At 42.9% G+C, this 26,473-nt stretch overlaps 1 protein-coding gene across 1 annotated transcript in view; it reads left to right on the top strand.

Annotated features, from left to right (window-relative positions):
• Nucleotides 1–25,776, top strand: part of FAM3B (FAM3 metabolism regulating signaling molecule B) — a gene marked incomplete at its 5' end in the record, with an annotated part of 52,834 nt that extends 27,058 nt beyond the window's left edge. The window contains 6 exons of the mRNA XM_082655536.1: nt 11,015–11,138; nt 21,048–21,106; nt 22,002–22,052; nt 23,107–23,194; nt 24,339–24,471; nt 25,677–25,776. Coding sequence (XP_082511662.1) covers nt 11,015–11,138; nt 21,048–21,106; nt 22,002–22,052; nt 23,107–23,194; nt 24,339–24,471; nt 25,677–25,766 — 545 coding nt within the window. The 3' untranslated portion in view covers nt 25,767–25,776. The remainder of the gene's footprint in view (nt 1–11,014; nt 11,139–21,047; nt 21,107–22,001; nt 22,053–23,106; nt 23,195–24,338; nt 24,472–25,676) is intronic.
• Between the last annotated feature and the right edge of the window lie 697 nt (nt 25,777–26,473).

Here is a 26,473-nt window from a genome sequence, read left to right on the forward strand (position 1 = left end):
AGACGGCTCTGCATTGCCTCTAGCCTATCACCACACAGAGGCTGTGCGGGGAGCACCCTCGCAGGTCTCTCTGTGGACCTGGCTGAAACTTTCTTCGGGATTTACATACGCAGGAGTGGAGCCATAGCGTGCGTGTCAGCTTCAGGTGACTCAGTCGAGCCCGACGCCTTTCCAGAATGGGCCTGCCTGCCAGGCTCCCGTCTCACACCATCCTCACCAACACTCGCGTGTCCCAGCTTTCTGAGTTTGCCAGTCGGACAGGCATAACATGGCAGCTCACTGCTGTGACGAGCATTTCTCAGGTTTCCCGTGAGTTTTGGAACACCAAGCCGGGCTGTGACTACTACAATCACCCCCCACATTCATGGGGGATTGATTCCAGGACACCCGCAGATACGAAAATGCACAGATGCTCAAACGCCTTATATAAAGCGGTGCAATATTTGCACATAACCTACCCACATCCTCCCATATACTTTATTTTTTTCTCTTCTTTTTTTCTTCCAATTTTATTGAGATATAATTGACATACAACGCTGTATAAGTTTAAGGCATACAGCATAATGATTTGACTTACAAACATCAGGAAATGATTATCGCAAGTTTAGTGTCATCTCATATCGATAGAAAACTAAAGAAATAGAAAAAAAAATTTGTGATAAGGATTCTGAGGATTTACCCTCTTGACAAACCCTCCTACACACTTTAAGTCATCTCTAGATTACATACAATACCTAAGACAATGTAAATGCTATATAAATCGTTGCCTACAGGATGCAAATTCAAATTCTGCTTTTTGGATCTTTCTGGATTTTTTTTGGAATCTTTTCAGTCTCTGGTTGGTTGAATCCAAGATGCGACCCCTCGGAAAGGAGGGAGGGCCAACCATGTTTCTTTCTGACGGGCAGGAGGACGGACAAGGGACAGCTGAGGGGAAGAACCCAAACTCCCTGGAACCTCCGTATGGCTTGATCCCATTCCCTCTGTCTCCTCCCACCACGCTTCCCCACCCCACCCCAGTTTGGAACCTGCTGCCCTGCCTTAGGCCCCTGTCCTGGAGGTGCACTTAGAGATCGTACTCAGGGCTCACAAGACTTGTTGGTCCCGGTGCCAATGAAAGAAGGGCAAGTAGTGAATGCCTGCAAGTTCAGCTTCACAGCTTATTTCTAGGCGAAATAAACTTTATCTTGATATATGTGTGTGTGTGTGTGTGTGTGTGTGTGTGTGTATCACTGAATCACTTTGCTGTACACCTGAAATAAACGTTACCTAGAAACCGTATATCCGGGACTTCCCTGGTGGTGCAGTGGTTAAGAATCTGCCTGCCGATGCAGGGGACACGGGTTCGAGCCCTGGTCCGGGAAGAACCCACATGCTGCAGAGCAACTAAGCTTGTGCGCCACAACTACTGAGCCTGCGCTCTAGAGCCCGTGCTCCGCAACAAGAGACGCCACCGCAGAGAGGAGGCCACCCACCGAAACGAAGAGCGGCCCCTGCTTGCCGCAGCTAGAGAAAGCCCACGTGCAGCAGCAAAGACGCAGCACAGCCAAAAATAAATAAATTAATTAAATAAATGTATAAAAAAGAAGCCATATATCCATACATATATGTGTGTGTGTGTGTATATATATATATATATATATATATATATATATATATATATATAACTGAATCACTTTGCTGTACACCTGAAACTCACACAACATTTTTTTTTCTTTTTTCTTTTTTTTTGTGGTATGCGGGCCTCTCACTGTTGTGGCCTCTCCTGTTGCGGAGCACAGGCTCTGGACGCGCAGGCTCAGCGGCCATGGCTCACGGGCCCAGCCGCTCCACAGCATGTGGGATCTTCCCGGACCGGGACACGAACCTGCGTCCCCTGCATCAGCAGGCGGACTCCCAACCACTGCGCCACCAGGGAAGCCTCACACAACATTTTCAATCAGCTATCAACTATACTTCAATAAAAAAGAAACCATTCACTTGCTAATTTTACAATATAGCAATATATTTTATTATTATTTACATTATATTAAATATATAAAGCTCTTATTTGATATGTTTGCAGGCACAGCCCTTAGCTAAATCATAAAAATGCAGATTGTTTTCTAAAGCTTCCCAACATTTTTGTGAAGAAGCGCTCTTTCCCCTTTTGGTCCTCTCCTTTCCTGTTACTCAGAGGTTTAATTTCTCACCCAAGTTTAACTTGTCTCTGCTCTCTGAGCTGCGTCGTGTACTTACTGATCAGACCATGTGGCTGGCACAGGAGAGAGTCAGCACGCAGGGCTAGTGGCTGGGAAGATGGATAGTTACACCTGTGTAGTCGTTCTTAACTGTTCAGCCTCAAAAGCAGCGTGGGTGACGCTTAGCCGTGGCTCCGGATATGCTGTCTCTTTCACCCCATGGGAATCTTTCTCCCACTCATTGGCAATGTTATCAGACCCTGTTTGCTTCTGTTTTTTCAGCTGGCTTAAAAATAAAGTAAAATACCCTTTCTGGTTTCCCTCCCTACCTCCCATACGAATCTGCTATCATTCTGTCTCCAAACTACCTTGACCCGTGGGGGTCAGGTGGTACGCGGCGTCCTCGTGACCTTATCTTTTAAGCTCTCCTGCGACTGGGGCTGTGTTAGAACATCCACCTCTGTGGGTCACAGCACACCTGTCTGCATGCCCAGCGCTCGGTGAGGATGGAGGGCAAAAGGATCATGTAGTCAGGGCACTCCGACAGCATTGTGATGACGGCATAGGCCTGGAAATAATGTCCTTCTCCAAGAGCAGGGAGCTGGTTCAGTGAATCTTGAAGGAGTCCTGCCAAGAACAGCAGGGGCCAGTGAGCAAGTTTGTGTGTGCTTGTTAGGGAAGGCTCGCCTACATTAAGCGAAATGCAGGTGGCAGGCAGAATGGGTGTGGATCTCACTTTAAGAGGGTTCTCTCTAGATTGAGTAGAGAGCTTCCTCCACTTATGATCGGGTTGCATCCCAATACACCTATAATGAGTTGAAAATATCATAAGTTCAAAATGCATTTAACACACCCAACATACTGAACATCCTTGCTTAGCCTAGCCTACCTTAACCATGCTCAGAACACGTACACTAGCCTACAGTTGGGCCACCTCATCTATCACAAAGCCTATTTTCTAATAGTGTTGACTATATCCTGTAATTTACTGAATACTGTACTGAAAATGAAAAACAAAAGGGCTGTCTGGGTCCAGCATGGTTGTCAGGGTATCGGTTGTTCACCCTCCTGGTCCTGTAGCTGACGGGGAGCTGCAGCTCTCACTGCCCAGCATCACAAAGACATTGGACCACACGTCACTAGCTTGGGAAAGGATAAAAATTCACAATTCGAAGCACGTTTTTTGCTGAAAGCATGTCCCTTGTGCACCATCATAAGGTAGAACCATCGTAAATCAAGGACCATCTGTATACATACTCAGGACATCTACAGACTCAGGAAACAGGGCACACCTAACTTTTAAGCAGTATGTTAGTTACATTTTCAAGTACCATGCTCAGCGTGTTTTTAGGTAAATTACTTCTAAATTCAAAGTAATGAGCATTATCATTAAATTTTTAAAAAACTGAAATAAATACACTTCAGTGTTCAAAACCAGGAAAGATGGAGCAAATACCGTATTTTTGGCACATGTTCATGTTAATGGTCAGGCCCCTTGCTTTGAATTTAGGTAACTGGAGATTAAGAAAAAACGTATTGAGTATATTATATGAAAATGTAAATGAGGTAACATACTATTTGTATATGTCTAATCCATGTTTTCCAACATTGCAGATGCCCTCTGCGGGCATAGAAAAGTCTGGAAGGAAATATACCAAAAGGTAAAACAGTGAAGATTCTGTAGGGTGAATATACGTAGGATTTTTTCCTTCCTTTTGCCTGTCTATTACTTTCAATGTTTTTCTTCAGAAACTAGATAAGAAAAGATAAAATCCCAAGGTCCTTCGATATTTAAAAAATTAGAATCCACGGGAGGAAAAATTGGTAAAAGTAGACCAGAGCTGCAGTAGCACGTGTGCAGAAAGCCCTGACTCAACGTCCCTCTTCCCTTTTGCAGGAGGGAGCAGGGTTCAGTGTCTCTGAGTTTTCTGCCAAAGTAGCTGCAGATTTCTGCCCCACGAGGGACCAGATGTCCATATTCATTCGTTACCGAACTAAGCTTGGGTCTGCTCACCCACTTGCAGTAAAGCCAGTCTACTGACACCTGGTTGTGGTGAAGGAAAGTGCAGCGTTTATTGCAGATGCCAAGTGAGGAGTCCAGGCAGCTAGTGCTCAAAAGACCAGAACTTCCTGATGGGTTTCAGGGAAGCATTTTTAAAGGCAAGGTGAGGGAGAGAGTCTTAGAGTACCTGATCAGCTTGGGCAGAGTTCTCTGATTGGTTGATGGTGAGGTAAGGGGCAGGGTCACATTTTACCAATCCTCAGGCAGCAGTAGTTCTAGAGGCTACGTGCTCATGGTTATCGAGTAGTTAACTTCTTCCACTTGGTGATGGTTTTAGCACCTGAAAAACAACTCAGGAATATTTTTCAGATACTGTTATCCATGTCCTTCAGGGAGGAACTAAAGATTCTGTGATTGCCATATGGCTGATTTACTATTTAAATTGTTACCAGTTCTACTGACCCAACTGCTATTTTGGTCACTACATGTTCACATCCTTTCAATCATTAATTCTTTTTAACTTTTTTTAATTCTTATTTTTTTAAATGAAGTATAGTTTATTTACAATGTTGTGTCAGTTTCTGCTGTACAGCGCAGTGATTCAGTTATATATATATTCTTTTTCAGATTCTTTTCCATTATAGCTTATTATAAGATATTGAATGTATTTCCCCGTGCTATACAGTAAATCCTTCTTGTTTATTTTATATATAGTAGAATGTATATGTTAATCCCAAACTCTAATTTACCCACACACACCCCACCCACCCACCATAGGGTAGCTTTATTTTTTTCTCTTTTTTTAAACATCTTTATTGGAGTATAATTGCTTTACAATGGTGTGTTAGTTTCTGCTTTATAACAAAGTGAATCAGCCATACATATACATATATCCCCATATCTCCTCCCTCTTTCATCTCGCACCCTCCCTATCCCACCCCTCTAGGTGGTCACAAAGCACTGAGTTGATCTCCCTGTGCTATGTGGCTGCTTCCCACTAGCTATCTATTTTACATTTGGTAGTGTATATATGTCCATGGCACTCTCTCACTTCGTCCCAGCTTACCCTCCCCCCTCCCCGTGTCCTCAAATCCATTCTCTACATCTGCATCTTTATTCCTGTCCTGCCCCTAGGTTCTTCAGAACCATTTATTTTTTTAGATTCCATATATATGTATTAGCATATGGTATTTGTTTTTCTCTTTCTGACTTACTTCACTCTGTATGACAGACTCTAAGTCCATCCACCTCACTACAAATAACTCAGTTTTATTTCTTTTATGGATGAGTAATATTCCATTGTATATATGTGTGACATCTTCTTTATCCAGTCATCTATCAATGGACACTTAGGTTGCTTCCATGTCCTGGCTATTTTAAATAGAGCTGCAATGAACATTGTGGTACATGACTCTTTTTGAATTATGGTTTTCTCAGGGTATATGCCCAGTAGTGGGATTGCTGGGTCATATGGTACTTCTATTTTTAGTTTTTTAAGGAACCTCCATACTGTTCTCCATAATGGCTGTATCAATTTACATTCCCACCAACAGTGCAAGAGGGTTCCCTTTTCTCCACACCCTCTCCAGCATTTATTTTTTGTAGATTTTTTGATGATGGCCATTCTGACGGGTGTGAGGTGATACCTCATTGTAGTACTGATTTGCATTTCTCCAATGATTAGTGATGTTGAGCATCCTTTCATGTGTTTGTTGGCAATCTCTATATCTTCTTTGGAGAAATGTCTATTTAGGTCTTCTGCCAATTTTTGGATTGGGTTGTTTGTTTTTTTGATATTGAGCTGTATGAGCTGCTTGTAAATTTTGGAGATTAATCCTTTGTCAGTTGCTTCATTTGCAAATATTATCTCCCATTCTGAGGGTTGTCTTTTTGTCTTATTTATGGTTTCCTTTGCTGTGCAAAAGCTTTTAAGTTTCATTAGGTCCCACTTGTTTATTTTTGTTTTTATTTCCATTTCTCTAGGAGGTGGGTCCAAAAGGATCTTACACTGACGTATGTCATAAGTGTTCTGCCTATGTTTTCCTCTAAGAGTTTGATAGTGTCTGGCTTTACATTTAGGTCTTTAATGCATTTTGAGTTTATTTTTGTGTATGGTGTTAGGGAATGTTCTAATTTCATTCTTTTACATGTAGCTGTCCAGTTTTCCCAGCACCACTTACTGAAGAGTCAGTCTTTTCTGCATTATATATTCTTGGCTCCTTTATCAAAAATAAGGTGACCATATGTGCATGGGTTTATCTCTGGGCTTTCTATCCTGTTCCATTGATCTATATTTCTATTTCTGTGCCAGTACCATACTCTCTTGATTACTGTAGCTTTGTAGTATAGTCTGAAGTCAGAGAGTCTGATTTCTCCAGCTCCGTTTCTTTCCCTCAAGACTGCTTTTGTTATATGGGGTCTTTGGTGTCTCCATACAAATTTTAAGATTTTTTTGTTCTAGTTCTGTAAAAAATGCCACTCATAATTTGATAGGGATTGCATTGAATCTGTAGATTGTTTTGGGTAGTATAGCCATTTTCACAATGTTGATTCTTCCAATCCAAGGACATGGTGTATCTTAACACCTGTTTGTATCATCTTTAATTTCTTTCATCAGTGTCTTACAATTTTCTGCATACAGGTCTTTTGCCTCCTTAGGTAGGTTTATTCCTAGGTATTTTATTCTTTTTGTTGCAGAGGTAAATGAGAGTGGTTCCTTAATTTCACTTTCAGATTTTTCATCATTAATGTATAGGAATGCAAGAGATTTCTGTGCATTAGTTTTGTATCCTGCTGCTTTATCAAATTCATTGATTAGCTCTAGTAGTTTTCTGGTAGGATCTTTAGGATTCTCTATGTATAGTACCATGTCATCTGCAAACAGTGACAGCTTTACTTCTTCTTTTCCAATTTGGATTCCTTTTACTTATTTTTCTTCTCTGATTGCTGTGACTAAAACTTCCAAAACTATGTTGAATAGTAGTGGTGAGAGTGGGTAACCTTGTCTTTTCCCTGATCTTAGAGGAAATGGTTTCAGTTTTTCACCACTGAGAACAATGTTGGCTGTGGGTTTGTCATATATGGCTTTTATTATGTTGCGGTAAGTTCCTGCTATGCCTACTTTCTGGAGGGATTTTTTTTTTTATTATCATAAATGGGTGTTGAATTTTGTCAAAAGCTTTTTCTGCATCTATTGAGATTATCATATGTTTTTTATCCTTCAGTTCGTTAATATGGTTTATCACATTGATTGATTTGCGTATATTGAAGAATCCTTGCATTCCTGGGATAAAACCCACTTGATCATAGTGTATGATCCTTTTAATGTGCTGTTGGATTCTGTTTGCTAGTATTTTGTTGAGGATTTTTGCATCTATGTTCATCAGTGATATTGGCCTGTAGTTTTCTTTATTGGTGACATCTTTGTCTGGTTTTGGTATCGGGGTGATTATGGCCTCGTGGAATGAGTTTGGGAGTGTTCCTGCCTCTGCTATATTTTGGAAGAGTTTGAGAAGGATAGGTGTGAGCTCTTCTCCAAATGTTTGATAGAATTCGCCTGTAAAGCCATCTGGTCCTGGGCTTTTGTTTGTTGGAAGATTTTTAATCACAGTCTCAATTTCAGTGCTTGTTATTGGTGTGTTTATATTTTCTATTGCTTCCTTGTTCAGCCTCGGAAGGTTGTGCTTTTCTAAGGATTTGTCCATTTCTTCCAGGTTGTCCATTTTATTGGCATAGAGTTGCTTGTAGTAATCTCTCATGATCGTTTGTATTTGTGTAGTGTCACTTGTTACTGCTCCTTTTTCATTTCTAATTCTATTTATCTGAGTCATCTCCCTTTTTTTCTTGATGAGTCTGGCTAATAGTTTATCAATTTTGCTTATCTTCTCAAAGAACCACCTTTTAGTTTTATTTGTCTTTACTATTGTTTTCTTCATTTATTTTTCATTTATTTCTGATCTGATCTTTATGGTTTCTTTCCTTCTGCTAACTTTTGGGGTTTTTTGTTCTTCTTTCTCTAATTGCTTTGGGTGTAATGTTAGGATTTTTAGTTGAGATGTTTTTTGAAGTAGGATTGTATTGCTCTAAACTTCCCTCTTAGAACAGCTTCTGCTCCATCCCATAGGTTTTGGGTCATCGTGTTCTCATTGTCATTTGTTTCTAGGTATTTTTTGCTTTCCTCTTTGATTTCTTCAGTGATCTCTTGGTTATTTAGTAGTATATTGCTTAGTCTCCATGTGTTTGTATTTTTTGCAGATTTTTTTCCTGTAATTGATATCCAGTCTCATAGCGTTGTTGTTGGAGAAGATACTTGATACAATTTCAGTTTTCTTAAATTTACCAAGGCTTGATTTGTGACCCAAGATATGCTCTATCCTGGAGAATGTTCCATGAGCACTTGAGAAGAAAGTGTTTTCTGTTGTTTTTGGATGGAATGTCCTATAAATATCAATTAAGTCCATCTTGTTTAATGTATCATTTAAAGCTTGTGTTTCCTTATTTATTTTCATTTTCGATGATCTGTCCATTGGTGAAAGTGGGGTGTTAAAGTCCCCTACTATGTTTGTGTTACTGTTGATTTCCCCTTTTATGGCTGTTAGCATTTGCCTTATGTATTGAGGTGCTCCTATGTTGGGTGCATAAATATTTACAATTGTTATATCTTCTTCTTGGACTGATCCCTCAACCATTATGTAGTGTCCTTCTTTGTCTCTTATAATAGTCTTTATTTTAAAGTCTATTTTTTCTGATATGAGAATCGCTACTCCAGCTTTCTTTTGATTTCCATTTGCATGGAATATCTTTTTCCATCCCCTCACTTTCAGCCTGTATGTGTCCCTAGGCCTGAAGTGGGTCTCTTGTAGACAGCATATATATGGGTCTTGTTTTTCTATCCATTCAGCCAGTCTGTGTCTTTTGGTTGGAGCATTTAATCCATTTACATTTAAGGTAGTTATTGATATGCATGTTCCTATTACCATTTTCTTAATTTTGGGGGGTTTGTTATTGGAGGTCTTTTCCTTCTCTTGTGTTTCCTGCCTAGAGAAGTTCCTTTAGCATTTGTTGTAAAGCTGGTTTGGTGGTGCTGAATTCTCTTAGCTTTTGCTTGTCTGTAAAGGTTTTAATGTCTCTGTCGAATCTGAATGAGATCCTTGCTGGGTAGAGTAATCTTGGTTGTAGGTTCTGCCTTTTCATCACTTTAAATATGTCCTGTGACTCCCTTCTGGCTTGCAGAGTTTCTGCTGAAAGATCAGCTGTTAACCTTATGGGGATTCCCTTGTATGTTATTTGTTGTTTTTCCCTTGTTGCTTTTAATATTTTTTCTTTGTATTTAATTTTTGATAGTTTGATTAATATGTGTCTTGGCGTGTTTCTCCTTGGATTTTTCCTGTATGGGACTCTCTGCACTTCCTGGACTTGTCAATCATTAATTCTTGAACCAGGCTTTTGTGGCTCAGGGGAGCCCTAGGAGACTACAGCTTTTCTACAAACAAGAGGCAGGCAGAGGACTCTGTGGTGGCAGTGGGGCATCTCTCTCAGGAAGGCCCCATAGGGTCCTGCTCGGTTACACTTTCGTTCAACAACACTGATGGAGCAGCTGCTTGCACTGCACACAGAATTGGTGCTGGGGTTATAAAGTGAAAATAAATAGACAACATCCCTGTCCTTATGGAGAAGCTTTTAAAAAGGAAATTGAAGGATATTAGGCAGTGATGAGGGCTAAGAAAAAGAAAATAAATCAGGGCAAGCTGAGCAGCGCAGGGTGGGTTGGGGCTTTGTTTAGTGATGGGGATGAGGTAGGTAAAGGGGAGGAAGATGTGAAGGGCTGAGTAAGCACGATGTTGGGGTGCACAGGCCCCAGAACTCTGTGTCCTCCTGGGCACCAGGACTGGGTGCGCAGCTGCATCCCTGTGTTCACCAAGCAGTTCAGTCCTGGTCCAGCTCAACCCCCAGAGCACTCGGCCATCACAGCACTACCTGTGTCCTGGTTTCCCCCAACAGGGCCTTGCAGCCACTCTGCTGGCTGTGCTTCTAGCCAGATGTGCTAAAACAGAGGAGACACAGCGATCCGTAAAACAGCACGTCCCCAGTCAAGCTGGGGGAGTGAGAGCACTTTTTGATTTTTTTTTTTTTCTGGAGACTCGGGATTTAAATTGAACCCAGCGCAGGACAGTGGGTTCTGTGTGTGACAGTGGACAGCCACACCTGTGAAAGGGGAGAGACGTGAGTGGTAGTGATGGCAACAAGGCACCCAGCAGTGGGAGATACAGAGGGTACCCAGCGCCAGCTGACCTCAGTCCTCCCCAAGTGCTGACCCCTGTCACTGGGCATGACATCTCCAGGGCCTGCCAGCACTGACATAGCAGCCCAGGCAGAAAAGCTCAGCATCTCAAGCTCGAGGGAAAGGAGAGGGGTCAGCCATGGCTAGAGTGGTGGTCAAGGGTGTGTGTATGTTTCAGGAGTGTAAATGCAGAAGCTGGATAGATGCTCCATAGGCTACTTCTTGATTCACCAGCACTCTTAGACCCAACTAATCTTTCTTTAATTGGAATACAAAAGGCTATGCCTTGCAATCCCAGAATGGCAGTCATGACGATCAAGAGTGATTCCCAACCCTTCTGAAGTTGTTCCGCCTACTCAACATCCCCTCCCTTTGGCATATTTGCTATTTGAAGACAAAAGCAAGTTAAATTAATTTTGTGTTTTCCCCCACTGCTACTGGGACTTGCTAGTGTGAAGTCTTGGGACAGAACAGCTGCCGTTCACAGTCAAGCAGTGGGTTCACCTGATCAATACTGCATGATGCTAACTGTTATATTCCTTTTTGTTACAGCCCCAGCCCCGAAAAGGCAAAAATGTGACCACTGGACCCCGTGTCCCCCAAACACCTATGCCTACCGGTTGCTCAGTGGGGGTGGCAGGGACAAGTATGCCAAGATCTGCTTTGAGGATGAGGTGTAAGTACTACAGTGGGAAAAGAAAACCTAGCTCTCCCACTTGGTTCTTCCCCTTCTCTGAGGCTGACCAAGCAGCAAGTCTGCCCCAGGAGAGAAAGGCATCTTCTTGACCTCAGGCAGAGGCTGGGGGGCATCCGAGGGGAAATGAGAATGCATGCTGTGCCGAGGGTGGGGAGGTGGGACCCGTAGATTGCTTTTATATGTCCCGTGTTGAACTTTCATTTGACAGCAGTTAGCAAAAACCTCAGTACATATTTTGTACTCTAGCCCTTCAAAGTCAGGGAAACATCAAAACTCAGTGGATACGGCTGTCCTTGCATTTGGGTTTTGATCCTCACCCTCATGGGTTAAAGCCAGTGTCGTCTCTCCCTGCAGCCCCTACCCCCCACGTAGCTCGGTTCAGCTTCTGTGCCACTGCCTTACCCTTGACAGCCCAATAAACCCTGGCACTTGGAAGTGTCCTAGCCCAGTGTATTCCATGGCTAGGGCTGCCATAACAAAGTACACAGACAGGGCAGTTTAAACAACAGACATTCATTCTCTCTCAGTTCTGGAGGCCAGACGTCAAGATCAAGGTGTGGGCAGGGCTGGTTCCTTCTGAGGCTGCAGGGGAGAGTCTGTCCCATTTTCCCTCCTTGGCTTGTAGATGCCGACTTTGCCCTGTGTCTTCACAGCGCCATCCCTCTGTGTGTGTGTCTCGATCCAATTTTCCCCTTTTAAAAGGGACACCAGTCATTTTGGGTTAGGGTCACCCTAAAGACCTCATTTTAACTCAGTCATCTCTTTAAAGGTCTATATCCAAATAAGGTCACATTCTGAGGTTCTAGGGGTTAGGACTTCACCATTTGAACTTTGAGGGAACACAGTGCAACCCACAACACCAAGCTTAAGGATGGTTTGGGCGATTAAGTAATTATTACAAATGAGAGAAAATGTGGTCTGTTCCTAACCCTGAGTAGGAAGTCATTCCCAATTATCCCACCATTTCCCCCAAACGAGGCACACTTTCCCTTTTTTTGTTGGTTAGCTGTTGCCCACAGCACTTGGCACTTGCTGCATTTCCACCCCTCCATTCTCAGTCCCTTGGTCTCTGCACGTACCTTGTTCTCCCAAGGAGCGGGCAGTGCATTCAGAGAGGGGGTCAGATTCAGCTTCGTACACCTTACACAGTCCTGGCATATCCCCTCATTCAATATTTGGGAGTTGGGTAGAAATAGCCCCTTTGCTCTGCAGGTCCATCATGTCTCTAAGGTCCCCTTTGCTCTGCCGGACAGTTTGTTGATAAACATTCATCCACCGATGAACTCCAGAGGGTGAGGCACTCAGCAGAGGGACCATGACATGGAACATGTGGCTCCTGCCCAAGAAGCTGACGTCACAGTTCAGGGTTCTCTGCCTCAACCCCATGGACACCCTGCATGGTAGGGGCTGCCCTGAGCATTTCAGGATTAGCAGCACCCCTGGCCTCCACCCACTAGATGCCAGAGAATACCCATCCTCCCCACCGGCTGTGGCAACCACACACATCCCAGACATTGTCACACGTCCCCTAGGTGGCAAAATCCTACCCCCCACCCCATTAAGAACCAGTGGTATAGTTGGAGAGAACAAACAGAGTTTGCAAATGTCCATGGTAAATGCTGTATGGTAATTGTGTGTGTGTGTGTGTGTGTGTGTGTAATTTCAGAGGTGATGCCCTGATGAATGGGATTGTCATTGAGGTAGATTGAAAACTGAGCAGGAACCCTTGGCAAGGAAGAGGCGGGAAGACCTGGGAAGGGTGGGGACAGTGGGAGGGGGTCACTCATCCAGAATCACATCGCCAGAAGGGGATTATTCAAGCTCAGATCCCAGAGCCCAGGATTTGCCCTGCTCCACAGTGCCTGACACCTTCTCCTGACCATGCATAGGAGCTACTGCATCTCACCTGGTGCAAACCAACTCACGTATACTTTAACTTCATAGAACTCTGTCTGAGGTAGGTACCATTATTATTCCCATGATACAGACAAGGCAACTGAGTCACAGAGAGGTTCAGTCACTTGCCCCTCATCACACAGCTGTTAGTGACAGAGCCAGGATTCCACCCGGGCAAACGTAGGGTCTGCTGCATGGACCAACTTGAATCCAATAGTCTAAAGGAACAGCTAACCCTCTCTATGAATGTGTAGAACCAAAGGTAGCTTGCCTGCTTCAAACAGTATTCTAGATGTTTTTCAGAATTCAGTGCAGAATAAAGCAGGATAAGCACAAGCAAAAGCAAATTAAAAGGAACAGGCATCAATGAGGCCAGATGCCAAGACACTTGCTGTGCCTCTAGTGTTGTGTTTTCTTGTAACAAGTCCCTGGAACAGAAAGGATGGGTTGCAGATAGCTCGTTGTTTTACAAATAAAATATACAGGTTTGGGAATTCCCTGGCGGTCCAGTGGTCAGGACTCTGTGCTTTCACTGCTGAGGGCCTGGGTTTGAGCCCTGGTCGGGGAACTGATATCCCACAGGCCACATTGTATGGCCTTAATATATATATATATATATATATATATAGAGAGAGAGAGAGAGAGAGAGAGAGTTATATATTTATAGAGTTATATATTTATATATATATCAGGTTTATGTAGAAAGACAAGAGGTTTTCTGCCATTTGCTTCATCCCTACAACCAGCATGCCCTGGGCACCTGCAAACATACCTCCCCCAGGGACAGCCCCCTCCATCTGTCAGTAGAGTCCCCCTACTCACTCACACCCATACCTCTAAACAGCGGGTTTACATTACAACTTCCTTGTTTCCGGTTTTCAGCATTATCAGCTGCCCTGCCCCTCGGGAGGTCAGCTCTTTTCCACCATCACCCAATTCCTGTCCTCTTCCCTTACCATTGTCCTGATTAAGTTACTATACTGTCATCATGGTTTGAGCAAACTTCATCCTTTACATGATTATGACTGTGAAAATAAAATTCAGAGAGTTTACTTGATAGGAATATTTTACCAAGGGAGAACCCAACTCCTGGCAAACAAGATTTCCAAATGGAAGGCGGTTAGGTGGCGTGGCGCTCCATGGCCACGGCTCGGCTTATAAAGTTTGAATGAGTAAGTGCAGTGTTTTCTAGTGTGGTTTGTTACTAGAAACTTATGTGCCGTTGCATTGCATGAGCTGACTTGTTCATAACTGCAAGGTCATGCTGACATAAAGAAAGCTTAGGTTTTGTTTAAGGTCAGAGTCAGCATTTGGGGGACGTCAGGGCAGTTTTAAGTTTGGGTTTGTGACTGTGAGGGTCCATCTAGGGATATATTCAAACTGTGGGCTCCAGTTTGGTTTTTTTTACTACTTCTTACTTAATTAATTAATTTGGTTGCACCGGGTCTTAGCTGTGGGCTCCTTAGTTTGTGGCATGCGAACTCTTAGCTTCGGCATGCATGTGGGATCTAGTTCCCTGACCACGGATCGAACCCGGGCCCCTGCATTGGGAGCACGGAGTCTTAACCACTGCGCCACCAGGGAAGTCCCTCCAGTTTGTTTTTTTTCTAACGGGACTAAACAGAGGTTCTACATGACTGAAGCATGTACAATAATTACGTTTCGTTTACTGTTGGCTCACTTGGTTTTCCATGAAGTTACATCAGTTTAATCCCTAAACTTTCCTCTGGTTAAAATAAATCTCTCACATCAGACATTTACCAACTTCACCCGTGAAGCTTCTGTCCCTCTCCAATCGGCCAGGTTACCCTGCAGCTACCGTGCGGCTGACATTCGGGGACCCCTCCCCACCACCATCCTGGGGATGACCTTTGCCTCCCTCTCTGTAGCTGGAGTCCCTGTTTCCTGGATACAGTACCTTCCACTTTCTTAGTTTCCACCCTTGTTTTGCTGGAGCACATCTTCCAATAACATCCTGAGAAAAGGGTATAAGGGGAGGTAATATTTTTAAAGATTCTTCATGTTTAAAATGTATTCATTCCCACCAACGATTAACTGAGAGTTTGGCCGAGGATAGATTTCTCAATTATAAATAGCTCCCACTTTGAATTTTGAAGTCTTTGCCTGGAATTAAATGACTCTCACTCCGGCAATGTTTGAGTGTGGTGACCGTGAGAATGCACTTCTCAGGTTTCTAGGGGCAGGTAGTTCATTGGCCAAGAGTTCCAGTTGCTGCATTCTAAAATCCATAGTAGGTTTGCTGGAGGCCCGGCTTCCCCTGGCTGCTCCTAGCCAGTGACTGAGACCTGTTACAGAAAAAATTATTCATGACACTTCGTGCAAATGGTCAGGCCGACTTTATTCAAGGGGGTGATGGCAGTAAGCATAGGGACCACTCTTGTGGGGTCTTGTAGGGGAGAGAGATTGGATTCAACTCCAGACACATCACGGGCAAGCATTTACAGCCAAGGAGCAGGGTGGAGATTGTGGATAGAAAATTACTAAGAGGAAACATCAGGGTTGAGGGGATTCTGGCTAAACAGGTTAACAAGATTCTTGCTGAAGGCGGTACCTGGAGGGTGGAGGAGGATTAAGAAACTGATTTAATATGGATGGCCATCACATATCAAAGGTGGGGCTTTCTGGTTAAACCGACTTAGCAGAATTCTTGCTAAAATTGGACAATGCAGAGATGAGCAGAAGTCCAAAAGTCAGGCCTAGTTTAAAAAGAGCTCGGGGGGCCTGAGTAGAGTTTGGTCAAGGAGAGAATCCTTATCAGAACCTTGAGATACCAGGCAGCCCCATTCCTGGGCCACACAGGCTCAGCTGAAGCCCAGCTTGCGTTCCAAGATGCCCATTGGCCTTGCCGAAGTCTCCTGAGACTGCCTGGCCGCCTAGGACATGCCCACCCCAGCTTTTTCCCTTTCCTCCCCTTAGGGTCAGGCTTGAGTTGGGGTCTGACAACTCGCCCTGCTTAACCCCACCCCTCTCACCTTCTCTCGTAGGTATTTCCCCTAATAAAAATTCTAGCTCATTTAACCCTGTTTTGGTATCTGCTTTTCAGAGGACTCAGATTAACACAATGAGAATGACTGTTCCCTCACAGTCTGTCCAGTAAGGCATGTTGACTAATATTTTGAGTTTTGCCATTCTGAGAGAAGAAAGTTAGTCTCAGATCAGTGTTTTATTGCTCTTGCTGTGAGTGAATCCAGGGTCTTTTCATGCTAAGAATGGCTGTACAGTCAGCCCTCCCTCCCCATGGGCTCCACATCTGCGGATTCAACCAACCATGGATCACATAGTATGTTTATGATCCATGGTAGGTTGAATCCACTCATGCAGATCTCACAGATACAGAGGGCCGGCTATGGAACTTGGGCACCCGTGGATTTTGGTATCCGTGGCAGGTCCTGCAGCCAATGTCCTGCAGATACGGAGGGATGGCTGTATGTATTTTCTGTGAACTGTTTATATCTCCTGCCCATTTTTATTCCTATCCCTGGGCTTTTTTAATTGATTTATAAGATTCTTTATGTATTAAGGTAGTTAGCCCTTTTGCGTTATAAAACTGCTCTCCATATTTTGTCTTTTCATTTTTTAGATGGCATGTTAAAATATGCTTATGCTGTCATTAATACCTGACCTTTAACAAAGCAAAGAAAATACACACCATATAGTGAAAGCAAAAATTAAAATATTTGACAAGCAGCAAAAACAGAAAACAACCCAATTATGAAGTTATCATAAAGAACAAATATATCTCACATATATTAAGTGGCCTGTAAAAATGCCAATTAAAAGGAAGCAATTCTTAGATTGAATCACAGCACATAAACCCCAAATTATGCTGTATATTAAAAATGCATACATACAAGAGAGTTGAGGTCACAGGGAAAACCACTGCCCTGAAAACTGGAGAGACAGGCAGATTCATCAAATCACAGATTACCTGGAGCAGGGAGCTCAGCTGGATCTAGCATCCGGTAGGAACCCTTAAAGGGTAAGTGAATAATTGCTGGAGACTGAGCTTGGATGAGCTTGAGAGATTAACTCCTGGAGGCCAAGCCTTGGAGGAGCTCCTACACCTTCCTGAGTTTCTCCTCCAGGAGCCCTACCAGGCTTTCAGAGGGAAGACTGAAGAAAAATCCCCTCATGCTTCTGGCGGTGGGAATGGGAAAGTAGCCATTTTGAAATATGTCCCCAGTGCTCTGTTCTTCTTAGCAGGCTTGTCTTTGAGGGAAATTGTTTTACCAGAGTCTAACCAGTGAAGGTTTTACCAAAGACTAGCCAACCTGGGGGAGGGAAATACCCAACTCCAGGCCCCTCTGGCCTTCCTGTCTCCCCTAAGGAGTGAAAGAAAAAAAAAAGCCACTTGTGAAGGCCACAGCTCAGGGGCACAGGCTCACTAAAAGACTGAGACCTGATCACAGGCCTATGGAACACTTCCTCATTCCTGACGTCTTACTACCACATAATAGGGCTCCTGTAAAATAACAAGGGATTACAGCTGAAAAAAACTGAAAGTCTCAAACCCAATGTAAAAGAGTCTATAGGGATACCCAAGAAAGAGAGGAGAAATGTTAGCCTCTGACACCTACGGCTACAGCAAATAGTAAACAGAGCCTAACTCCCTGCCAGATGAACATAACGTTCACACTAAAGACCTATTTACCAAGTATACCATGTCTGGCTTTCAACAAAAAATAACAAGACGTACGAAAAGTAAAAAACCACAGTTTGAAGAGACAGGGAAAGCATCAGTACCTTGCCCAAATATGGCAGAAATTTTGGAATTAGCATACCAGGAATATAAAACAGCAATGATTAATATGCTAAGAGCTGCAATAGAAAAAGTGGACAGAATACAAGAACAAATGAGTAATGTAAGCAGACAGATGGACACCCTAAGGAAGAATGAAAAAGAAATGGTGGAAATTAAAAACACCATGACAGAATGAAGAACTCCTTTCATGGGCTCATTAGTAGACTGGACACAACCAAGGAAAGAATCATTGACCTTAAGGCTATGGCAATAATACCTCCCAAACTGAGAAAAGAGGAAGAAAAAAAATAATTAAAAACCTGAAAAATAAAAAAGAACAGAATATCCAAGAACTGTGGGACAACTACGAAAGGTACAATACATGTAATAAGAATACCAGAAAAAAGAAGCGAGAAAGAAACAGAAATATTTGAAGTAATACTGCTGAGAACTTTTCAAAATTATCCACAGACACCAAACCACAGATCCAGGAAGCTCAGAGAAAACCAAGCAGGATAAATACCCCCAAATGTACACCTAAGTAAATTGTATTCAAACTAGAGAAGATTAAAGACAAAGAGGAAATCTTGAAAGTAGCCAGAGGCAAAACCAACAACAACCACCAAATAAAATGAAACAAAAAAAAAAAACACTTTACTTATAAAAGAACAGGGTAGGAATTACATCAGGCTTTTCTTCAGAAACCACGCAAACAAGAAGACAGTGGGGTAAAATATCTAAAGCAAAGTGGCTGTACCATTTTACATTCCTATCAGTGTATGAGAGTTTCAGTTAATCTGCCACTATATTCACCAGCGCTTGGTATGGTCAGTCTTTCTAACTGTAGACATTCTAATAGGTATGCAGCAGTATCTGACTGTGATCTTAATTTGCATTTCTCTAAGAGCTAATGATGTTGAGCCTCTTTTCATGTGTTTATTTGCTGTGTGTATACCTTACTTTGTTAAGTGCCTATTCAAATCTGTTCATTTTTAATGGGGTTGTTTTCTTATTATGAATTCTGAGGTTTGTTTATGTGTTTTGTATTCAAGTTCTTTATTAAATATATGATTTTCCTATAGATTCTCCCAGCTTGTTTCTTGTGTTCTTCTTCTCTTAACAGTATTTATCAAAGAGCAGAAATTCTTAATTTTAATGAAGTCTAATTTATCCATGTTTCTTTTATGGAGCACGTTTTTCATGTCATCTCTAAGAACCTTTTGTCTAACCCACAAAATTTTTCTTCAAAGCTCTCCAAAGTTTCTTCCAAACTTCTAGAAGTTGGATAATTTTAGGTTTTCCACTTTATATAATATGATATACCCATGTTGAGTTAATTTTTGCAAATGGTGTGAAATATGAATTGTAGTCATTTAAAAACATGGCTACTTAATTGTTCTAGCTCTACTGTTGTTCTTTCTCTACTGAATTCTTTTTGCACCACTGGCAAAAATCAAGTGACCATATACGTGTATATCTAATTCTGGACTCTCTATTCTCCTCCATTTATCTGTTTGTCTGTCTTTTCACTATATGCAGTAATTTTGATAACTATAACTTTACAGTAAATCTTGAAGTTCAATATTATAATTTCTTCAATTTTGTTCTTTTTTTTCAAAATTATTTTGACTATTCTAGATTCTATTTCCATATGAATTTTTGAATCAGCTTATAAATGCCTACACAAAAGCCTACTGGCTTTTTTCTTTTTTTTCTTTTTGAGATTGCATTAGATCTCTAGATAATTTGGGGAGAATTGACATCTTAGCAATATTGAGTCTTTTACTTACCTCAATTTATTTAAATCTAATTTGTCTCAGTAATGGTTTGTAGTATTCAGTGTATGCATCTGCAGATACTTTCGCCATATTTATCGCTAAATATCTCATACTTTTATGCTATTGTATATATTTTTTAATTTAAAATTTAAAAGTTAAAAAAATTAAGTTTAAAATTTCAATTTCCCATCATTAGTTGCTAGTATGTAGAAATACAATTGACTTTTATATAATGATCTTGTATCCTGCAACCTTCCTAACCTCACTTATTAGTTCTAGTAGCTTTGTTGTAGACTCCACTGGATTTTCTACATAGGTGATCATGTCATCTACAAAAAAAAAAAAAAAAAAAAGGCAGTCATAACACTTCTTTTCTAATCTGCATGCCTTTGACTTCTTATGAAGATAATATATCATTGATTTTAAAACTTGACAGAGGATGCATGCACTCATACAGATGCACACACACACACACACACACACACACACACACACACATGCTCACACACACACACACAAAGATCTTCAGTAATATTTCACATTTCCAAGAAGGTCAGTCTTCTTCCTGGTTTTAGGACACAATCCCCTTGAAACTGGCATTTCATATTCTCCAATTTAAAAGTAAAAATTAAGTGAAGTAGTGTAAGGGATTTATTTAAGGGGATAATCAGGGTTACATTTTGTGGTTGGATAGAAGCATCTCCAGGTGTCCACAAAACCTCCGTCAGAGCACTGATGGGGAGAGGACGCATGGAAGCTGATACCAGAGTTGGGTCAGACCCATCTCTTATTCATCCACCTCTTGTACCTCATTTTTTTTCCAGCCAGCCAGTTTGAATGTGTCCTTCATTTTTGTCAACCCTTCTCTTGTGTTCTTCGCATCCCATCAACTGTCGAAACCCAGCAAGTATACATCTTCAGTATCTCTTTACTTTGCCATCTCCTTTCTCATCCCACTTCTCATCTCCTTGTTCATGGTCTAGTAAGCTTCATCATACTATGAAAGTAACCAGGTTTTGTGTGTGTGTTTGTCTCCAGACTTTCTGGCTTCTAATCCCTTCTACTGGTTGTTGTACTCCATATTTATAAAGTGGGAAAATGAATGCCCGCCCATGAGGAGGTTGAGGATTCAGTGAGAGAATGTTTGCAAAGAGCCCGTGCTAAACAAACACTGGTGTTTCCTGGCCATTTGTATAAATTATAGGACTAAATGCAGTTTCCAGGTTCCCTGAGGGACTCAGACTGTAGAGATGTGTGGGGATGGATGTGTGGAGCGAGTGTAGGGGTGACTTTCAAGGGAGCTGGGTCAAGGCCAGTACGTATCTACAAGGAAATGGTAAGTGACAAAGGATGGACAGTAATTTTGCCAAGAGAGGATCTTACAGAGCAGGGAGGGCTACTCACTGCTTGGTGAGAAAGGAGTTCTTTGACCGATGCTTATCTACATTTCAGGCTCATAGGAGAAAAGACTGGGAATGTGGCAAGAGGAATAAATATTGCCATTGTCAACTGTAAGTTATTAAATGTTTTCTTTAAAACTCCTCTAAAAGCTCTGTGATTGGATATTCAGTGGTACCTTGGGTTTCTTTATGATTTTTTCACACGATCTAGTCTAGGTTTATATTTTAATGCATTTTAAGAGTATATATTTAACTATTTTTTATGGTGCCTCACTTTAGAGATTTCTGGTTCTACCAAAAAACTGAAATCAAATATAAACTGATTTTAAAAAAAACGAAGAAGGACCTGCTGAATTCAGAGCTAAAACCAGATCAGCAGACCTGGGGGTACAGACACCCTGGAGTTGGGCTTCACGTTTGCTCTGATTCCTGGTGGCCCAGCAGAAGGTGACACCAGTTCCTACCTTTGTCTGATAAAAGGGCCTCAGGGAAGCACAGCCTGCCCTCCTCTTAGGCCTGGAAAGAAAAAAACACATCTGTCACTATTGCCATCGGGGCCCCTGACAGTAAGAACTGTAGCAGGTTTGGGGAAAGGGTTTCCCTTGGCGTCTGTGCCTATGAGCAAGGTGAGCACATAGTCCAGTGACAGAGGGCTGCAGGAACCTGAGGAAAATGTGCCTGATCTGCAGGAAAAGCTACAGGGGGCAGCAGAAAGGGCTGAGTGGGGGCCCTGGTGTTTGTGGGAAGAGGCAGGTGCACTGGGAAAGAATGTGGGCGTGAATCTAACTGGAAGCAGGTGGGAGGGATGCTCTGGGCAGCCGGTGTGAGCCCTAGCCTTCCTGACCCGAATCACTGGGGCCCCCTTCAGGGAAGGCGGTCCTTTCCTTCAGGTGGGACCACGGCAGTCATGCTTCCCGGAAAGAGACAGAGAAGGAACACGCTGTTTTCAGAATGTGCCCTGAGTCCCCATGTACCTTCTTTTAAAAACTGTGTCTCTCATTTCCAGATGTGACTGGGAAAGTATTAGCAACACAGTATTTTGATATGTACGAAGGAGGTAAGGAAACTCTTTTCCTCTTAAAATCAAAATGAATTATACACACAAATTAGGATAAAGAAAAACACAACCAAAAACATCAAACATTCTTATTTTGTCTCCCAAAAAATTTGCCAGAAGCAAATTTTTTCTAGAACTGTCTTACATAAACCCTCGTGGTCTCTGAGTTCACGTATTAAAATTTGAAGACATTATCTAGAAAATGTCTTTTCTTTGACTACACTTGTCCTGGATCTTTTCCTTCTGCCCCTTCCTCGGATAATGGGAAAGAGAAAATATCTCTTTCTTTTTTTAAACCAAACATGTAGAATAATGTGATCAGCCTCCAGCCCTGAATGTCATCATAATTACTGCCGTGTTCACGGCGCTGGGCGTGGTGCACGCATTCCTGGAGCCCAGGGTGTCCATCCTCCTCCAACTGTCCCTCCATTCTGGACTCTGGATCTTGACTGAAGTTGTTTCTATTTAACACTGAGAATTACCTAAAACAAATCTTTATAAAGATAATGGAGAGGAACAATTAGAAGTGCCCGGATGCACTCGGGAACGATGCCGTTAATCATAACTACAAATACAAGCCCCAGTGGTAAATAACAGGGTTTGAGCTGAGCCTTTATTTCCTCTCTGTAAGAAACAGAGGGGTCTCTTAGCAAGGACTTACCCATCCCGGTGTGGTCTGTCATGTCTCGTATTTCTCCTCAGTGTCCTGGAGCCACTCGGCTCTTAGAGGGTCATGCCCAGGTTCGGTGTTTTCTTATTAATTGCAAAGAAGAGCCCACCTGTGTTGCCAAAGTCGTTGCCGGTTGGCTTCAGAGCTGATCACTAGAACCTTTATGATCCGATCATGCTGCTTGCCTCACATCGCCCCACCGTGGAAGCCACAGGCCATTTACTATGAAAGCGCTAAAGCATCATTTGCGTGGTGGAGAGACAGTTCTAGAATCAGAGGATTCAGAGCCCGGGGCACAGAAGCTGAGAGCAGAAGCACAGCCTCTAGGGCCAGAGTCTCAGCTGACAGAGAAGGTCCTAAGACTGATTTGAATTGATCCGGCAGATAACTCTGGACCGATGACGAATTTTATTCAGAGCGCTCCCTCGAACTCCCTGCTCTTCATGGTGACCCACGATGACGGTAGCAGCAGGTGAGTGCAGACTTGTCACAGCAGGGGCGAGAGTCAGGGAAGCCAGCGGGGGGGGGGGGGGTGCGGAGCATCAGGGCTGTCAGTGTTCCTCAGTACATCATTTAGGAGACGACAGAGGTCCAAGGAGAAGGATGCTTCTTCAGGGAAAAGGAATGGGAAACCATGAGGAACAGACTGCATTTCTAGAGAAACAACAAGCTGGTGGGGCACATAAATCCTAGAAACTAAGGAATATTTCCAGGTAGCAAGACAAAGCCACCACTGACCATAAATAAAATAGCAAAGCTAACCCTTGGCCAAAGAGCTAAACCCAGGGTGGGACTTATACGCACGCACGCACACACGCACGCACACATACACGATGCTTTCACTAGGGAGAAGATGACCTGGTCAGTGTTTCTCCAAGCGTGTTCTCCTGCGCAAACGTGTGCGTCTTCACTGCCTAACTTCCGAGAACCCCAGAGCGCTTCTAGGCATCGTGAATTTCCGAGATGGGGCTACTGAACGTGGCATCTCCCAAATTTGTTTGAATTCACATCTTATTCTTAAAAGAGCATCTTCCCAGATGGAAGTTCTTGGACATGTGCTTTGAAAGACTCAGATGTAACCCATTTAGGAAAATCTGAACTTATTTTTTCTTTTCCTTTCTGCCCACCTCCCTTTACTTTGCCCTGAATCGCACCTTTCTACAACGGTAGGATTCTTTAGGTTTTGTTTTTGTTTTTTTTTTTTTTTTTCATTTTTGATCCTGACTTTTCTGAATACGAAAGGGACAGTTTTGACACTTGTTTTCATCTTTCAGCAACTTCTGTCCCCTTTATTGGTGGTCAGTAAACAGGAGGGCAGCAAGGACCGAAAACTATGCTGGCTGGGCTGAGGATGACTGAACCCCAAGACCCAGGGCTTTTCCGAATTGAGAATTAAAACTCTGGGCCCCAAACTGAGTCTAAAAGAGTCCTGGATGTGGCCTTATGTGTAACTAGAGATGTGACACACTCAGCCAGCATGTGTGTTTCCCTCCTGCCCTGCACCCCAGGAGGGCAGGCGCTGCTTTAGAAACCTGTCCTAGGACAGACTGTGTCCTAGCACCACATACCCGAGTCTGCAGGTGAGACATTCACATGCTTCCCCCTTTGCCCCGCAGACTGAAGGAGGACGCTAAGAAGGCCATAGAAGCCCTGGGAAGTAAAGAGATCAGGAACATTCGGTTCAGGTCGAGCTGGGTATTTCTTGGAGCAAAAGGCTTTGAACTTCCTGCAGGAATTCAGAGAGAAAAGGTGAGTGCTTGCTAAACATCCCTTCCTGAAAACCAGTTACCATATGTCCTAGCAATTCCACTCATAGATACATAGCTAAGAGAATGAAAAACATACGGTCACACAAAAACTTGTACAAGAATGTGCTATTATTCACAACAGCAAAAAAGCAGAAACAACCCAAGTGCCTGATGAATAGATTTTAAAATGTATAAATAAAATACGGTATATCCACACACTGGAATATCATTAAGGCACATACAGAAATGGAGTACTGATATAGGCTATGACATGGACGAACCTTGAAAACACACTAAGTGAGGAAAACCAAACACAAAGGGACACATACTGTATGATTCCATTTATATAAAATTTCTAGATTTCCGTCCAGAGACAGAAACTAGATTAGGGGCTGTCTAAAGGCTGTGGAGGATGGCGACTAGATTCGAATGGGTTTGTGCATTCTTGTTCCTGGGATGAAAATGTTCTAAAATTGAGTGTGATGATGGCTGCATGCCTTTGTGAATATACTAAAAGCCATTGAATTGTACACTTTAAATGGGTGAATTTTATAGGATGTGAATTCTGTCTCAGCAAAGCTGTTATATTAAAAAGAGACATAAAACTAGAATTCCAAAGTTTAGAACGCATATTCTTATTCTTTTTAAGCATGAGTTTAAGGTGCTCCATTGTCTGTGAAAGAATTGAAGATGGAAAGCCTTAAAGTCAAATCAATCTGAACAAGGAACAAGTGTTCCTTCTGAGCAAGGAACACTCCGATTACCCTGAAGAAAATACATAGTCCTTCTCCCAGAGAACTGAAAACCAGACTTGAGAGTTGTGCCGTCCCATATGGGACGGCAGCTACTCGCCAGATTTGCAGGTTACATTTAAACTGATGCAAGTTAAAGAGAATTTAAAATTCAGTTCATCAGTCACGCTAGCCACATTTCAAGTATTCAGTAGCCAAATGTGGCTAGTGGCTACTCTACTGGGCACGTGGATTAAAGGACACTTACACCATAGCAGAAAGTTTTCCACCTGTTGAATCAAGTTGCTTCAAATATTGAGTCACATTGAGAGGAAATCACGTACCCTGAGTAGGTTGTAACAAATCCCATCCTAGGAAGTGATTCTCTTTTTGTGACTTTGCTCACAGCTGGCTCGCTGACCATTTGTTGATTAGATGAATGGATAAATTAACTCCTTTTCTTTCCTTTGCACAGGTCAACCACTCAGATAATGTGAAGAACAGGTATCCGGGCTGGCCCGCAGAGATCCAGGTAGAAGGCTGCATACCAAAAAGACCAAGCTAACATTGCCCGGCCTCAATAAAGGTGCCTTTTGTGGACAAACGCATCCCGAATGGACCACACCTCTTAGCCAACAGTCAATATTTGATGAGTATTTTGGGTTTGTCGTCAACCAGCGGACCAAAATATTTTCCAGTTGTCTAAAATCTTGTCGCACAGACTTCTTATGCCAGTGTTTATAGAGTGAAGGTAGTGAGCAGGACAGGTGAAATGCATGGGAATTGTTGAAGGGGATGCAGTGACTTCCCCTTGAAAGGAGAGGACTGGGGGCGGGGGGGCGGGGAAGCAGCCACTGCTTGTCCAGATGTGGAGCCACTTTATGATTGGATCTATGTTTGATCCCTGTGGTCCAGACAGCTCTGCAGAGAGAAAACCTTTATTCCCCGATCACCGAGCACACCCTCCTTTCGGACATCCTGCCTCTCAGGATGAACAGCAGTCAGAGGGCTTAGCAACCTTCCTGGGTCAACCCCGGTTGAGCTCTTGAACTCCCCCTGCAGGTCCCTGAATTTACTCATTCCAGGAATCTGGGTGCGCCTAACTCAGGCAACAGCGGTGCGGTGCGGTAGTGAGGATATTCCGTGTCCGCCTCCATGCTGGGGTGTCACTCCAGTGGCCGGTGGGACCTTGTCTAACAGGGTGGGGGAGAAGGATCTCTGACAGGTGAGCAGAGTCTGCTCTCGGGAGAGCCACTGTATACCCCAGGTTTC

The sequence above is a fragment of the Grampus griseus genome (genome assembly GCF_964374135.1).
Source record: "Grampus griseus genome assembly, chromosome: 5".
NCBI classification, from domain to species: Eukaryota; Metazoa; Chordata; class Mammalia; order Artiodactyla; family Delphinidae; genus Grampus; species Grampus griseus.